The sequence below is a fragment of the Poecilia formosa genome, unplaced genomic scaffold, assembly GCF_000485575.1.
Source record: "Poecilia formosa unplaced genomic scaffold, Poecilia_formosa-5.1.2 Scaffold15, whole genome shotgun sequence".
Lineage (NCBI taxonomy): Eukaryota > Metazoa > Chordata > Actinopteri > Cyprinodontiformes > Poeciliidae > Poecilia > Poecilia formosa.
The window spans coordinates 4,445,129-4,460,878 of NW_006799954.1; the positions used below are offsets into that span (position 1 = coordinate 4,445,129).

The 15,750-nt window shown below is 41.2% G+C and overlaps 1 protein-coding gene across 1 annotated transcript in view; it reads right to left on the bottom strand.

The window, feature by feature from the left end:
- Positions 1-3,656: 3,656 nt before the first annotated feature.
- The window catches only part of LOC103134172 (serine palmitoyltransferase 3), a 31,507-nt gene continuing 19,413 nt past the window's right edge, over positions 3,657-15,750 (bottom strand). Inside the window, exons 7-12 of the mRNA XM_007546317.2 lie at positions 15,544-15,649; positions 12,336-12,555; positions 9,124-9,250; positions 4,854-4,989; positions 4,381-4,510; positions 3,657-4,296 (exon numbers count right to left, since the gene is read on the bottom strand). Coding sequence (XP_007546379.1) covers positions 4,183-4,296; positions 4,381-4,510; positions 4,854-4,989; positions 9,124-9,250; positions 12,336-12,555; positions 15,544-15,649 — 833 coding nt within the window. The 3' untranslated portion in view covers positions 3,657-4,182. The remainder of the gene's footprint in view (positions 4,297-4,380; positions 4,511-4,853; positions 4,990-9,123; positions 9,251-12,335; positions 12,556-15,543; positions 15,650-15,750) is intronic.

Here is a 15,750-nt window from a genome sequence, read left to right on the forward strand (position 1 = left end):
CGCGTCACTTTATTGTGTTTGATCATGCCATCCATTAAATCCATATCATAGTTTAGAGCTTCCAGATTTAGATCTTTGAATACAACCTTCGGCCTTTCTTCCTCGAGGCAGAGAACAGATGTCCAAAACATGCAAATGTGTCCTTCTGTCTGCTCCACTTCAAAACTCCTCTCCCCAAAGTAGAAAAATATTAGACTAAATGGAAAACAGAGAGCAGGTTCGCCTGCCTTGGACACACTGGTGGACATCAAAGGCGTAGCAGAGGATCCCCCTTCAGAACAGCAGCTACATGCCATTGCAATAAGTGCAGTGAATTTGGATGTGAAGTTCAAAAGAGGCTGGTGCAGGCAGGCCTTGACGCCCATAGTGTGGCTTCGCTGATGTTTTAATGTCAGGACACACCATGTGCCGCTCTTCTGCTGATGCTGAAACTTGTTGCCTTGGCATCACCTGCCACTTTGGTTGAGTACCAACGTGGAGCTCATTCCTCAGAGGTAAAAAGTCAATCTAATTGTAACAAATTTAAATCTTGATGAACATATGTTTAAAAGACAAGGCAAAACCAGCGATGTAATGTTAAATAACGTTTTAGGTGTATTATGACATAAAAAGTCAGAATTTTCTTCTAATGATAAATTGTTTGAGCTGAGAGTCTCCAATAGTTACAGCTTCTACTTTCGCAAAACTTTAAAGTGGCATTCCTTGAACTTGGAGATTACGTTTTCTTTTTTTAACTTTTAGTGTCTTGGAGATTTTATTAGACTTTACTGGCTTAATTCCAGGGGCTGCACAGTGGCGCAGTTGGTAGAGCTGTTGCCTTGCAGCAAGAAGGTTCTGGGTTCAATTCCCAGCCCCAGTCTTTCTGCATGGATTTTGCATGTTCTCCCTGTGCATGTGTGGGTTTTCTCCAGGTACTCCAGTTTCCTCCCACAGTCCAAAAACATGACTATCAGGTTAATTGGCCTCTCCGAAATTGCCCCTAGGTGTCAGTGTGTGTATGCATGGTTGTTTGTCTCTGTGTTGCCCTGCGACAGACTGGCGACCTGGAACGATAGCTGGAGATAGGAACCAGCAACCCTCCTGACCCCACCAAGGGACCAGGGTGTAAAGAAAATGGATGGATTTATTCCTGGAATTTACAAGGTACTTTCCAAAAACTTAAAGGTTCTTTTATTTATTTTTTTTTTTTAACTTGAAAATAACCACTAAGTTACGTTCCTGTAACTTAGTGGTTATTTTCCCAGAACTTAGATGTTTCTTTCAGGGGCTCATCAATACTTTCATGGATGTTATTGATTACTTTCACAGAGCCAACCAGACGCTTTTCTAAAACTTACAATGTATTTTAAAAATGAATTTCCTGGAACCCATTGATTACTAAAGTTCTGGGAAGTACTCTATACAGTCCAAGAAAATACCTGGTCATTTCTGGTAAAGTAATCAGTCAACTGAATAACCGTACGTGACAAATAACCTCTAAGTTTGAGAAAAGTATCTGGTAGGTTCCAGGACAGTAATAAGTCTTCTGAAAGTTTCAAGTTCTGAAAGTAAGTTTTGAAATGTATCAAGTGTGTTCCCTAAACATTTTCTGTAAGTTCTGGAATGGAAACCTCCAAGTTCAGGGAAAGTACGGGACGCATTATGTAATGCTACCCTTTTTTATTTTCAAGTTCAAGGTTATATGTGCAACGTGCAAACATTTTTGAGCTGTCTGAAAAGAGCCTGAAACAAAAATCCACAAATATAATATTCCCTTTGAGCTTAAATTCTTACATTTCCTCTTCGAATGCAAAACTTTGAGAAACTTAATGGCACCCATCCGGAAGACATTAGTGCATCCTAATGCTTCGTATCAGGCCACCTTTCAGCTTCTCCCCCCAGATCTCGACGGAACGGTGCATTACCCTGGCGTCACAGATTTGATGATTAAAGAAGCTGTTCCTTATTGTTTCTGGCTGCAGGAGCCAGATGTGAAGTATTGACTTACGGAACAAAGTGATCGAGCAAAAGAGCAGAGTTTCTTTCCTCCCTGTTTGCCTTTTTTTTTTTTTTTTAATTCCTTTCATGTTTATAGTAGTTCTATAATGCTATCCTGAGAGCTCCGCATCGCATCTTTATGCGAAATTGTAAAACATTTTAATGCTGTTTATGGAGATAAGAGCACAGTGTCTCGTTCTGGAGAAAAACAAGCGCAAACTCGACCCAGCCTGACACATTGTGAAAACACACATATATCATCCATTTATAATCCTTCCTGTCTTAATCAAATGATTACCCCATGCCACGAGAATTCAGGGTTCAGCACTAATTGGTAGGTTAGGTTTCTGTTGGCCCAGGTGCCGCATACCCTGCATGCTTACCTTCGCAACTGTTGAGCGGCCTTGCGTGTGCATGAGCGCAGTGGTCTTTAAAACACCGACAATTAAACTGTTTGGATTCGGCGAATATATGCAGTCTCACCACAAAACATGCCGCAACACCTTTTTTATTCCCTGGGATTCGACTGTATGTCAAAGAGGTAATTGCAACCTGATATATTATTTGGAGCAGGACTATCATTTGGAGTGGAGATGAAAGTTGTGTCATGCTGAGACTTTTTAGGACAACATTTCAGTACTGAAAATAATCATGGATTAGGATGTTTTAAAAGCTACTGGATGGAGGCTCGGGGCTTCAACACACACATGTCAGGTGGATAATTAATCAACTTTATGATTCACCAAGCTTTCAACGGCCACTTTTTCTTTTCAAAAATAAAGAAATCGGCAGGGAAAATAACTTAGCGGCCAAACGGTAACAATATATGGCCAGAAAACCTTCAAACTCTGGAAGTAAATTGCAATTAACACCTGGTTCCGACATAAACAGAGCATTTGAAGTTATGCCCATCTAAATCAGAAATACACTTTGGAAAATGGCATGTTGTCTGAAGCTGCAATATTAATGTCAGTTAATAGACATTCTCTTCAGATGTTCTTTTTTTCATGTGTACCAGTGAAAATTAACAGCAGCAGCAACATGTTTTATCTTAGTTTCTAAAGGGAAGTGAGCCAGAAGGAATGAGGGGGGCATTTGACTGCAGCTGCTGAAGTTTCTTAACTTCCCTGAATCCACTACATGTGTAGCCCTGAAGTTACTTTTTACAGCCAGAAGACGTACTGTTGTGAGAAAACTAACCGTAGACAAACTTTAAATGATGAGACGTGTCCAAAAATAATGTTTTTACAGCTTCAAACCTGCCGTGAAGCAAAAGCTCATGAATAAAAACATGGACAGCTCTGTGGAAAGCAGACTTTCAGCTGCTTCCATCCACTACTATTATGTTATTCAGTCGTTGCAGTTTGCTTATGCAAAGTGTTCTGGTGTTAGAAGGGAGTGCTCAAAACAAACAGGGACGTCAGAGAAATAATACTGGTCAGAACTGGTGCAGAAACTGCAACACCTGTTAAGATTTTAAAATTACAATTTTGTCACAAAAAGTGACAAAAATGCCACAAAGTACTTTTAGGGATAAGGTAAGCTTACTTGCTTTTTTTCTTTTATTCATGCTTTTTGGATATCTCACTGTTGAAGACATGGATAATAATGAATATACTAGCATCAGCTCTGATCCCTTTTAAAAAAGTATTGTGTTGCTTAAAATAATACAAAATAAATACTAAGTAAAATAGTTTATTCTTGAATAATCATCAGTGACACCATTTTTAAAATTGACAATAATTTATAAGGAACAAAATTCATTTAATAAAAATACATTAAGAGAAAAAGTTAATTTAAAGATAAATTGACACAGTTGTGTAAATATGTCTTAAAACTTTCCTAATTCTTTAAATAAACTGATCTGAGAGGTTTTTATGTGGACAAATGCTGGCACAGAATATTTTCCACATTCCTTTAAGCTAAACTAGTCCATGTTGTGCTTCTGCAGTGATTTTCTGCAAGAGCTAAAAAAAATAAAAAAATAGACATGTTAACAAATACATTTAAATTCAAAGGAGCAAAAACAGCTCTTCTGTTGAATCAGCAGCTTGCAACAACATCTAAAACAAGGCAGCTGCCAAACATTTGTCCCCTCTTCTGTGCATAGATTATGGGTGCAGCCCTAAAATACGTGTTAAAGAGTCTTGCAGCGGGAGAGACACTTAGTTTCGACGCTGTGAAGTCAAGGTGCGATGCGTCACATCAGCTGTCCGCCTCGGTGTTTTCCCCTTTGCAGGCGTCAGGAAAAGCGGAGCGTTTCCTCCGTGAAAACTTCAGACACAGAAGGTCTCCTACTTCGTTCATCTGTTGCAGCACCTGAAGAAAACACGGTTTTAGAACATTTACTGAACCTTTATTCACAGTTTGAGGCGCTGTCGGCGGATTTCTCTGTGTGTTTACCTTGTCCAGCATCTCTCTGGTGTGCGAAGCGGACAAACAGAAACGAGCTCGGGCCTCTGTGATCGGGGTGGCGGGAAATCCAACCACTACAACTCCTATTTTCCTCTTCAGCATTTCACGAGCAAAGGCCCTAGGTAGCAATAAAAAAAAGTGGTAACCGTTTAGGTATTAATATCAATAATACCAGTTTCATGATATACTGGTATGTAGAGATGCATCACATAGAAAAAATGCATGTGCAAAGAGCAGTTTCACATTCACGACACGCTAGAGCTGCACAATGAATCACAAGTCGTTGCTGAAATGTACTTACTATGAAGACCACAAAGAACTGTCTGCACATCAAAAGGTGTTAAGTAATTATTGAAGCAGCAGACAGTTTTCACGTTTAATCTTTGCTTTAGATTAAATGTTGAACTCTGTGAATAACCAAATTATGTTAGGTGTGTAGGTGAGAGTTCAGGTGTACTTACACCACTTTGCCTGGCATGTAGAGCAGCACTGGAACCACAGGGGAGTCATCATCGCCATAGATGATGAAGCCCATATCCTTCAGCTTGGCCCTGAAGTATCTGGTGTTTTCTGCCAACTGGCGGATCCGTCTGATGCCTCCAATTAAAACAAGGACATCACCAAGATGTACATGAGTAATGCAACAACTCATTGATTTTTTTTTTTTTTTTTTTCCCTGAATACTTCCAATTTCCCGAGTGGGGAACAGCGTTAAGTGTGTCTTCCTTGCAGTGGCATCTGCCCCAAAGTTCTGCAGCTCCAAGGAAAAACACAAGGAAGGAAGAAACAAACAAACACGAAAATCAGGTTGGACACAAAGAAGCAACAAACACGGAGGGAGTGGGACACGAGGACAGAAGGAAACAAGAGACAAATGAAGGAAGCTTGCAACAAAGGACAGTAAGGAAGGATAGGACTGAGGACTGATGGTAAAAATGATATAAATGAAGTACATAAAAAAGAAATGAAAGAAAGGAATGACCCAAGTAAGAAAAAAGAAAGTGGCACAAGGAATAAGACAAGGAAGAGGGAGGAACTTGAGGGCTGGAGGGGGTGACGACACGATGAAGTATCAGAGAAAAGGAAGAGAAAGGTGTAAGGAACGATACAGTTAGATGGTAGGATTGGGAAGAAAGTCTGAAAATATGAATATTTTTTCAGCACTTATTATTATTATTATTTTTTTCCACATTTATCCAGACCTGGAAAACACTGAAATTGAGTTCCACACTGTTTTAGACTGTTTGTGAACCCTCTACCCTTCCCCTTAAATTTGTCCATGATCACAACTGGGCTGCAGCAGCAGCAGCAGCAGCAGATGGTTCAGTTTTGTCTGCCTGACAGCAGGGTTTACACACACGCTTGTTGCCAGAATGAGGGCTCACAAATTAGTTATGATGGATTTCGCACAAAATTATTGACTGCCAGTGGAGCTTAGCCATGACTGAGACTGAATCTAAACAATGCGTAAGTATCACATGCGCAGGATTTCAAGATGACTATATTAGAAATCACATCAAAGGAAGCAGAGGCGGTCTGCTCTGCTGACCCCCTCCCTGTGTTCCTGAACAATGTGAATCGCTGGGGAGCCTGCTGCTCCGTGGCTGCAGCGCGGCTTGGCATGAGCCGGCCTTGGATCCCAGCTCTGTTTCCCTCTGATTACCTGGGAACAGATTGGCAGTTCTTTCAAAGAGATGTAAGAGAGTACTTTAAATCCCCTTATCTCAGCAAAACAAGAGAGAAAGAGAGAGGGGTGGAGAGGAGAGAGAGAGAGAGAAAACATAGCGTTCGGACATCTGCCAAAAAGCACGGGCCCCATTTTGTAAATTGCTCCTCTCTGGTAAGATAGAGGCCGGGGAGGTCAAAAGCCTGCTGCAAGACACAGAAATCATATAAGAACATATGACTGAAGCGAAACCTAACAGGAAAAGGAAAGATGAAGAAGAAGGAGTAGGAACTACTGGAGGTGTTTCATTGTATGTTGGACCAGGCCCGGCGGCACGGGTGGGCATTTCCCACCCACAGAGTCACATATGCCCCCCCGGACTGGAAGTTGTTTTTTATCTTTACCTCGAAGTGGCCAACTTTCTGTTACTCTCAAGTCGATTTGATACAGTCGGGGCTTCCGCACTTCCATGTGCTCTCTGTCAGTTTTTTCAGCCGTTATCCACCGTTAACAAGTCGTGACGTGTTTTTCCGAGGCCGCCTTTAAACACAACATGAGTGCTAAGATGCTCACGCTGGGTTTACCCCTGTGCGGAAACATGCTGTGCAGAGCTGTGCAGGTTTGTGTTACAATCATGGAAGCAAACCAGCAAAACACAAAGAACTTTGCACAGTTCCCCCCCAACCCCCCCAAACTAACCAACTGAGTTGAATAATGGTGTTGGATGCAGGTAATGTTAGCTAAAAGATGACTATCTAATACCAATACAGCATGTTAAGCTGGTTAACAAGTATCCTGATGTTATCTATGTTCAAAAGTGTGTAGTACTGGTTACTGCACTGTACCTTTTTCTTTTACTTGAGTAATATTATTATTGATACGTAGATTCATTTTGCCTTCACCCCCCCCCAAATAAGCCAATGTCCCCCTGCTAAACTGGTCTGGATTCGGGGCTGTGTTGGACGCTGGAGCTGCAGCGCTGCGCTCCCTCCCCTCAATAAGACAGGTCAAGACTGATTTCTCCACAACAGCTACGTCAGAGGCAAGGCATGTCTGATTCAGAGCCAGATAAAAGTTGCTCATCTTTGTATGAACCCACAGTATACCTCAACCACAGCTTACTCGGCTGTTGTTGCTAAAGCGATTAGCCCATTACAGCACTCTATCTTCTTTGTTTTGATGTCCCACACAGTTTACGTCACGACTACCTATTTCCCCTACAAGGCACATGTTTAAGGCCCTTTAAATGTCACTCATTTACCATTACTGTCAGTGTTTCTTCCTTTTAATGCCTCTTCAGGAGAACATCTACACAGAAGGTACTTACTTTAGCTAGTCTCTTCCCTGTTCTTGTGTCTATTTCAATTGAGGCAGCAACGTTTCAGAATTCATCACAACACTTAAATGAAAATGCTCATAGACTGCATGATCCCTCATTCCCTGCCACGGCAGACCCGTGTAATTGCTTCCACATTTTCTGACAAAGCAGCTGTTAGTGTTTTCCTGCAGGTCCAACTCCTAATGCTAACGCTGATAGTGACCTCCAGATCTGGCTTGCTGTTTTTCTGCACAGAAAAACGCATAATTGCAAATGAGAAAAAGAAGAAGTGAGATCCATGTGGACAGCTGCGAGGGCCCCCAAAAAGCTAAACTTTTACTAATATACTTTTCTTTCGGTAATATGCAAATTCACAACTAAATTACACAATCGTATGCATCTAGACTCTTCTTTCCCTCCAAGATTTGCTGAATAAATATCAACCAATATTGATGAAAGGTTTGCATTTACAGTTCCTTACAAAAAACAAAAAACAAAAAAAAAAAAAACATGACTCATTCTCCACGTTACAGCCAAAAAACTTAAATGTTTTTTATTAGGATTGTCAACCACAGACCGACTCAAAAATAACGTAAAATTGACAAATGGAAGGAAAAGTATGGCTTTAAAATGTTTTTAGACGAAAACCTATAAAGTTTGTCATGCATGTGTGGTCACTATTCTTAAATCCAGCTGCTCTGTGAAGGTCTTAGAGGTTTGTTTGAGAACATTAGATAATAAACAGCTTCATTAAGAACAGGGAACACAGCAGACAGAAAGCTGAGGAGATATTTAAAACATGGCTAGATTACAAAACAATATCCCCGAGCTTTGAGCACCTCATGGAGCATGGTTTAAAGCCATTTGAAAAAGAAACAGCAAAGCACAACCGAAAACTTGTTCAAGTGTGATAACCTGCTGACAGGGCAACTATTAGTTGTGCATACTATATGTTTTGTCCTCATGGCAATGTGACAATAACAAAGTTATATTTGAAGGGAAGCCAAACAAGTATTGTAGTTTTCATATGAAAGAGAAAGAGCTAGGATGTAGAAGTCTGACACCACAGAACCCTAAGCACACCTAATTCTCGTGGTAAAGCACGGTGATGGCAGCAGCACCTGTGCTGTTTGTCAGAAGAGACAGGAAGGCTGACCAGAGATAAAGGGAATGTGGAGGGAGCTAAACCCAGAGTGATCCCGGAAGAAAACCTGCTAGAGGCTGTAAAACAGTTGAGACTGGGTGTAGATTCACCTCCAAGCAGGACAATATCCCCAAATGTACAGCCAGATGTACAACAGAATGGTTTAGAGTGACATATTTTAACATGTTAGAAAGGCCTATAAGCCTAAAATCCTATTTCTTATAGTCAAAGTCCGAACCTAAATCCTATTGCAAATCTTTATGTAGACCTGACAACTGATGTTCGGAGATGTTCTCCATCCAATCTGTCTGAGCTTGAGCTGTTTTCAAAGAAGAATGACGTAAAAAAAAAATAAAAATAAAAATAAAAATAAAAAATCATACTTTAAAACCATTTCCTTCCAATTTAGTATGTGCTACTCTGTGTTGATCTTGGACACAAAGCCTCAGCGAAAAACATTAAAGTTTATAGTCTCAACATAAATGTGAAAAATTCCAAGAAATGTGAATGCTTTTTTTTTTTGTAAGGAACTGATTCTTTCTTCTGGGGGTCTGTGGATATGATTCACTGGTAAAGAAAGTGCTAATACTCTCATATTCTTACCTTCTGTGGTTCCGTCTTTTCCCATGATGCACTTCATGGCACGCATGACCTGCTCTGTTATTGCAGGGGACATGGCTGAGGCGTATACTGCACTGTGAGAATGGCTGCGCAGGTACTCCATCAGCTCCTGCAATGGCACACAAGCAATCACATTTTAGCACTAGGAAAAGTGTGTATTTCAGTCCCAAATACACACATAAACTTTCAATTTTGGAGTCAGATTGCTTGTAGTTCTACCTTTTAGCCACCAGAGAGCGCTCAAATCTACTCAACATCTGAAAAGTGATTAAAATACCTCAGATCCTTCCTTTGTCACTAGGAGGAACTTGGCACCTACTCTAACACGGCTCTGGAGCCTTTCCCCCTCTCCAGCTCCCAAACTGAGAAGGAACCGATGACAAAATGAGCCTGAATGAGGATTGTCAGGCTCATTATTCTGAAATGTCAGCAGGAGATTAATTCTGCCAGTGGCTGACAGGGGAAGAAGCAGAATTTCAGGGAACTGATTCGGTTGAGGCTCCTGGAGCGAGGAGAGGTTGGGTGCGGGCCTGCAGCCGTGACGGGCCCCTGCTCGGCGGCTGCGAGGTGATGACACACAGCCGGAGATGATGTCTGGCCACCATTTCCACTCACCACCATCTGTCCCCACTGGGCGGCAGCGGCGGTGGCGGCTGAGGTTTCCTCACACACACATGGAGGGACGGGGGATTTCAGTGGAACTGTTCAAACGAAGGATAGGAGCTCTGGAACAACCTGACATCTGTTTTTGTTTAAGGGAGGAGATTTTCACAGCTTTGTGGTCCCACAGGATTTCAGCGCAACCAAGATAAGCCAGTTAGGAGAACATGTCTGAAATCCATCTCATGCCTGGGGGCACGCAGTGACAACTCGGGGTGTTTCCGAAGCCACACGGCGGTCACAGTAATGGTGTGGCATACTTATTCATAAAACCACAGAGTGGGAACATTGCCAGAGCTCTTTGTGCACGTGCAGCGACTTTTCAGCCACTTTAAACCACTTCAATGTCCATAACTGAGCCAGTCATCACAGTCATGCTAAATCTATCACTTATTAATAAAATAAATGTAATTTCTATTATCTTTTAAACTCCACCTTAATAAAAAAAATATATATATTTTAATATTTGTGGTTAATATTTATAGGAAATATAATATTTCTGTATTTACCAGCTCAGTTTACTAAAAGTTATGGAAGAAAATCGCGTGTAAGAGGAGTCTATGCTTGCTCAGTATTAATATTAGTTATTATAGACCTTCATGAATTACATCCATTCATTTTCTATACTTGCTTGTCCTTGCAGGGTCACGGGTGCCTATTTGTTTGTTTATAATTTATTAGTGTCCTCATTAGTTTTTACCAAAGTGGTTACTAATCTCTCTGGGGTCCAAGTGATAAAATACAAAAACATACATATGATATGCACAAGGTTAGTCACACATCACATTTTACAAATTACATACAGGAACCTGGTTTAAATAAATACGAGTCTGGTGTGCTTTTAAAAGAATGTGCGCTTTTTAAATCTGATGTTTCTAGGAAATTTATTCATTTCTGAATTGCTCTGTAGATAACATATTTTTCTAAACACGTTTTTCTCAGCACACTTTACAATTAATTTAGGCTCACAAGAGTATCTGGTAAAAATGATTCTGTATCTGATCTGGATAAATACACAAAACGATTCATTTCTAGCAGTGATTGAATGAGGGTCGGGGTAAACCCTGGAATGGTCGCCAGTTTATCACGGGGCGACATGGAGATAAAAAGGACAAATATGCACACACTCACTCCCACCTAAGAACAATTTAGAGAATCAATTGCTCTCACATTTATTTATTTTTTGGACTGTAGGAGGACGTACAATGAGAACGTGGGATACAAACCCAACTGCATCACAGTGCAGCCCTACATAAACGGCTCTCAGCCCTGCAGTATTTACTAAATGAGGATTTGAATGGAAAGGGAGTTCTTTTCTAAAACAACTGAGTTGCAGGGTTGGTTTGGATGACTTTTCTCATGAAAACTACATGCAGTGTTATATTTGTCTGATAATAAAATTAATTTCATGTTCTAAACCATTTCAGTGTGACAAAAAAAAAGCCCTGTGTATTTAGCGACTTCTCCTTTTTGAGTACGGATCAGGTTTTGCCTAAAGGGTAATTGAACAATGCTTTGTGAACACACTGTTGAAGTGAATTATAAGGAGCTTGGGGAGTATTTATTTTTGGTTCTCTCATAAAACAGCTAAAAGATGACTGTTTTCCAGAACACATGTGCAGAGCCTTTTCTTGGTCAACCCGTATCCACTTAACACAGGATTTGGGGCACTTCACCACAACAACAAATATGCTTTCTCTCTCTTTTCCTGCCTTTTTCCCTTTCAAGAGTTTACAACAGCCAGCTGTCAAACCAGGCAGCACGTTCATACTTCAAACATCATCATGCTTGTTAAAAATCATCCTGTTAAATCTGGAGCACAGTTCCGATGCGTGCCACAAGAAGGGGCTGGCCCTCTGCCAGCTTTACCTTCTTATTAAGGCAGAGCAGGACTGAGCTAACATAAGGCAGGGAAAGGAAGTGTCCACTTTTAAGAGCTTAATTCCAACAACAAGCCTGTTTCCTTGCTTTCTAATCAACAGCCTCGAAACCACTGTGGTTATGTACTAAAGTGTACTTTTTAATAGAGTAAAAGCGGATTAAAAAGGCCCTGAGCTGGAGCTTATTGAACATTTGTTGAACACATGAGGCCCACAAAAAAAAGTCGTCGTTATGGAGTTTGTATTATTCACTCCCATCTGTTTTGAATACCTGCTGCAGATAATTCTTAAAAATTCTATATAACTTACACGACTTGCTTCATCACTTCGTCAGGCTTTGTTTGAAGCCAGATTAGTGGTGTTAAATAAATTCAAGAAAGTGTCGGCTAAGCTATCTGATTCCCCGTAATGAGAACCAATGGCTATTGGAATTGTTTCAGTGTGATTAATCTCATCTGCATCGTAAAATCTATCCTGACCCTATTAGCGTCCAAATGGATTAGCAACCAGACTAATTTCTGCTTGAGTGAATAATAGCATGTTTACTGCACCGTTTCCAAGCTCTCTCGTTTTCATAGGTGGGCCATAAACAGCTGAAGCGGTGAGGACGGGATGAAACGAGCAGAGGAAGGAGGAACAGAGCTCAACAGTAACCTTTCTTCCTGCGATGTAGCCTCCAGCTGCCCCGAAGCTCTTCGTGAACGTCCCCATCATCACGTCCACATCAGCCGGGTTCACATTAAACAGCTCGGTGACTCCCCTCCCCGAAGGCCCCACCGCGCCAATGCTGTGGGCTTCATCCAGGTACAAATAGGCTTTATACTTCTTCTTCAGGGCGATGATTTCAGGCAGCCGCACAACTGAGCCCTCCATGCTGATAGGAGAGATTCACAGAAAGAGGAAACAAAAATTCAAGCAGATGTAAGCTTTAGAAACCTAAAGCTTACATCTTTAGGTTTCATCTTTTGGGGGGGGGGGGGGGATAAAACCCAACTGGACTCTGAAGTCTTATATTAGAGTTCAGTTGAAATGTTTGCATACACTCAAGTATGTAATATTAACTGGGGGTATGTAAGGATGCATTCAGACCATTTATTATTCCGTGTGAAGTTTTAAATTACTCTTTAAATATATATAATGTATTGACTGGTTTATTTATTTTTCGGTTTTATAGTTATACCAGCACCTATATTCTTTTATTCTTTTGATCAACACATTTTTATTTTTAACTCCCACTGGTTGAAGCAGGGGCATTTAGAATATGAACCCCCAGGGGCAATTCATGTTTTGCAACTGTACCCCAATATATGAGCATGAAAAGAATACAATATGAAAATAACAGCAATTATTATGACATACATTATAATAATATACATAAGTCAACATTGTAATTCACATAGTTTAATTATGCAGAGATTATTTAATCTCAGAGATTATTTAAAAACACATGCAAGCCAATTTGCACAGATTCCCCATAGAGAGGAGCTGTAGAGTCCTCCGTACCACAGGTAGGAATGACTTCCTGTGGCGCTCTGTAGCAAATTTTGGTGGAATCAGTCTTCCACTAAATGTGCTCCTGTGTTTCACCAGTGTGTCGTGGAGTGGGTGCAAGGCGTTGTCCAAAATGGCACGCAGCTTCGACAGCATCCTCCTCTGTGTCACTGCCATCAGAGAGTCCAACTCCACTCCCACCACATCACTGGCCTTACGGACCAGTGAGTTGAGCCTGTTGGCATCTGCTGCCCTCAGCCTGTTGCCCCAGCAGGCCACAGCAAAAAGGCCACAACAGTCTCATAAAAAAAAAAAAAACGGAGCCTTAGAAAACAGAGATATTTCACACATAAACCCTCAAAAGTATTTGGTGAAATCTCCCATCATCAAGGTTCTGCTGATGTTTTTGGATGATTATTTGGCTACTCTTTTTGTCAGAAGTGGTAAAATTGTTGGTATCCATGGCCCCAGCTCTGATTTTTGATGCCAGTCTATGAATTTCCAACAGGTTTGAGGCTGGCTTTTTAGAAATGCCATATGGTTAGTTCAAACCTAGTACGGATGTGTGTTAGGGATCTTCATCTTGGTGGAGCATCTATGTGTCTCTGAGTATCAGTCTGACCCAAAATGTCATCCTCAGACGACAGGAAAATGTTTCAGATGTTCAAGAACAACCCAGAAATGACCAGAACTCAAGCCGGATATAACTTGGAAGCAACTGGAACACCAGTGTCACTATCCATAGTAAAACCAGTTTTGTGATTTATCAGCTCATCACCGTCCACTGAGAAGGAAAAGTCTCCTGCTCCAAAACGGATAAATACTTTAATGACTGTTATCTCAATAAATTCCACCAAATATGGGATTGGCCATCCTCTACTTGGACAAAAGTCGGCCTTTCAAGAGGTCAATGATCTCCAACACCCATCATAACTGGTTTTGTCCTGGAAGTTCCTGGAATAGCCTCAATTTCAAGCAAACCGACAGTTTATGGTGGACTATGCTTAAATTCCAGGTTCTAACCACCAAACCAAACAATTTAACTGAACTACACCATTTATAAAGAGAAGAATCATAAAATAGTCAGCCAGAACTAAACCAGAAGCTTATTGTTGGCAGCTGTCATTTCTTTCTAAGCTAACTTTATTTAAGTATTTGAAGGGAGGCGGGGGATTGTATATATAATTAAGAATGTTAGTAAAATCTGACCAGTTGGGGATTAGAATAAATGTTTTGAATTGTATGATCAAGCCATCTGGGAAAAAGAACGGCTCTAATAAGTCCTTAAAACATCCAGATTAATAAGATGCTCATGCCCATGATGAGTGGATGGAAACATTTGAGGAGACGTGTATGCAGCTTGACTTTCTACGGTTTCTCAAGAATCTTTCTCCTGGCATTTTTACTCTTTCCTATCATCTTTTTCCCCACTTCTTCCTCCCCTCTGATGGAAACCTTTTAAAGCTACAAATAGACAGAATAAGTAATTATGTAGCTGGGGAATTGTAAAAATCCTTGACCTGCCATACTTTCTTTGGCTGAGCCTGCAGCCCAAATGATAGAAGACAGAGCTGAACCAGGAGCGTTGTGGACATCAAAGGCGAGACAGGGATAGAGCTAAAGTCTCCTTATCCAGGCCTTTTGATGTTCCAGGGAGGTGAAAGATGGAGCTCTAGTTCTTTCAGAGCCGTACGAAGGACAGCGTTTTGCTCTCGTGTGACTCACACTGTACACATTGATCGAGGCGGCGTAATAAAGTGAACATAAATCGAGTTTTTTGGGGGGATGGACTGCCTGCGTCCTTATTTTAGGTTTTTCACTTTGTTTGCAAAAAAACAAAAAAAGAATGCGAAGGATGCTGACAGACAAGGGCAACACGAGGCAAAAATGAGAAAATACTGTCAGTAATAAACAGCTGGAGCTGGGGGCTCAGCCAAGTCAATCTCAGTGGCTCCATTTGGCCTTGAATTGGAGGTAATGAGCAGATGGAGAGGGTCACTAAGACTTGGGATAGCTCACCGCCAGGAGAGACACACAATACCTTTTCCCCTTTTTCCCGGTAATCACACCCTACCCAGCCACACACACACACTCCCATCCACCTGCCAGCACACATTCAATCAATTATTCAAACAGCAGGAAGGGAGGCAACAGAGAAAGAGAGCATTCAGGGGCATCTTAGCACAGGCTCACCTCAGGTTACAAATAAAGATTTTTTACCAAAACCTGGGAGAGCAAAACTCTCGCCTGCAAAAAATGTAAATTAGAAACCATCGGACTCAAGAAATGTCTTTTAGTCATAATATATTGAAATAATACAGCACAACAATATCCTATGTAAGAACCTGAAGGCGGTTTAGTCGGAGCTGACCTGTAGATGCCCTCCACCATAATGAGGATCTTCTTCCAGGGTCTGTGGGTCCGAGGCTGCCCTGAGCAAACAGCCTCTCTTAGAAGCTTCTCCAGACTGTGCATGTCTAAAAGCACAAGCGCACACACACACACACACACACACACACACACACACACACACACACCCACACACACACACACACGCAGGCAAAGAACAATTAAGACA